Consider the following 1,283-nt stretch of genomic DNA (forward strand, 5'->3'; position numbering starts at 1 on the left):
TTTTATTTTTAAAAATAATAATTATTATTATGTGCAGGAACACATAGCACACAGCATCACGACCTAGCCACCCCCTAGCCACCCCCTACTTCACCACACACTGTTGTTCCATTCTCTTCCTCACACTCCTCAAGTCCACAATTCTCAGTCCACAGAATTCTCAAATAGAACAATATTCCCAAAGCAGCGATACTTTCCTCGGGAAAGTATGGCTTCAAGTCAGAGGTACCGCTATATATAGTTCTTTCTTGGCTGGCTCCCTTGCTGAATGTTTGCCACGTCTGTTGTTCGCTCCCAGATGGTGGAGGTCTCCCTGTGTTCTTTCCGTCCTCTTTGCCTTCCCTGGCGAGATCTCAGGAGAAACACACTGTTGGGTTTTTTTCAACCTGCAGTGGGACGGGATATTTTTTGACGCATGTGCCCAATTTTTCTACTTCGTAGAATCCCTTGCCTTCCAATTTAAGGCAGCCACGTTTTGATTCTGTGTTTTGTGACAGAGGCAAATGTAATGTTCAGTTTTGGCGGGAATTTATCTTGACTTTTGCTTATGTTGGACAAAAAAACAACTCTCATCTGCTTTATGCAGAGAGAGACAGAGAGAGACAGAGAGAGACAGACAGAGAGAGAGGGGGAGAGAGAGAGAGAGAGAGAGAGAGAGAGAGAGAGAGAGAGATAGACAGAGACAGAGACAGAGACAGAGACAGAGACAGAGACGTAGAGGGGAACGGACATACAGACGGATAGACAGGCAGACAGACAGACAGAGAAAGATTGAGAGAGAAAGAGAGAGGGAGAGAGACAAGGAGACAGAGAAAAACAGACAGACAAATAAGCAAAGAGACAGGGAAATAGTGAGAGATAGAGAGAAGCTCTCATAAAACTTAAGCATCTCAAAACTAACAACAAACTATTGACCATTGAACAAACCATTGACCGTTGAAACAACCACTGACCGTTGAACCAACCATTGACCGTTGAACCAACCATTGACCGTTGAACAAACCACTGACCGTTGAACCAACCATTGACTGTTGAATCAACCACTGATCGTTGAACCAACCACTGACCGTTGAACCAACCATCCCCCCCCCCAGGTTTCGTCCTGGTGATTCAAGAGAAGGACCACGTCCAGCTGAAGATCGTCAAGCAACGACTGCGCCAGTCGCTGAAGAAAAGCAAGGAGTTCACGGACAAAGCTTCCTCCTACAGGGTATGTTCATCACTCTTGGTTTTGTTTTTGGTAAGAGGAGTGAGTATAAAGACAAAGCTTCCTCTTACAGGGT

At 45.2% G+C, this 1,283-nt stretch overlaps 1 protein-coding gene across 1 annotated transcript in view; it reads left to right on the top strand.

Moving 5' to 3' along the window:
• LOC101862058 overlaps positions 1 to 1,283 on the top strand; it is a gene marked incomplete in the record, with an annotated part of 69,542 nt that overhangs the window by 47,401 nt on the left and 20,858 nt on the right. Inside the window, 1 exon segment of the mRNA XM_013086351.1 lies at positions 1,095 to 1,210. Within this exon segment, the coding sequence (XP_012941805.1) occupies positions 1,095 to 1,210 (116 nt within the window).

Source organism: Aplysia californica, unplaced genomic scaffold, assembly GCF_000002075.1.
Source record: "Aplysia californica isolate F4 #8 unplaced genomic scaffold, AplCal3.0 scaffold00457, whole genome shotgun sequence".
Taxonomy (NCBI): Eukaryota; Metazoa; Mollusca; class Gastropoda; order Aplysiida; family Aplysiidae; genus Aplysia; species Aplysia californica.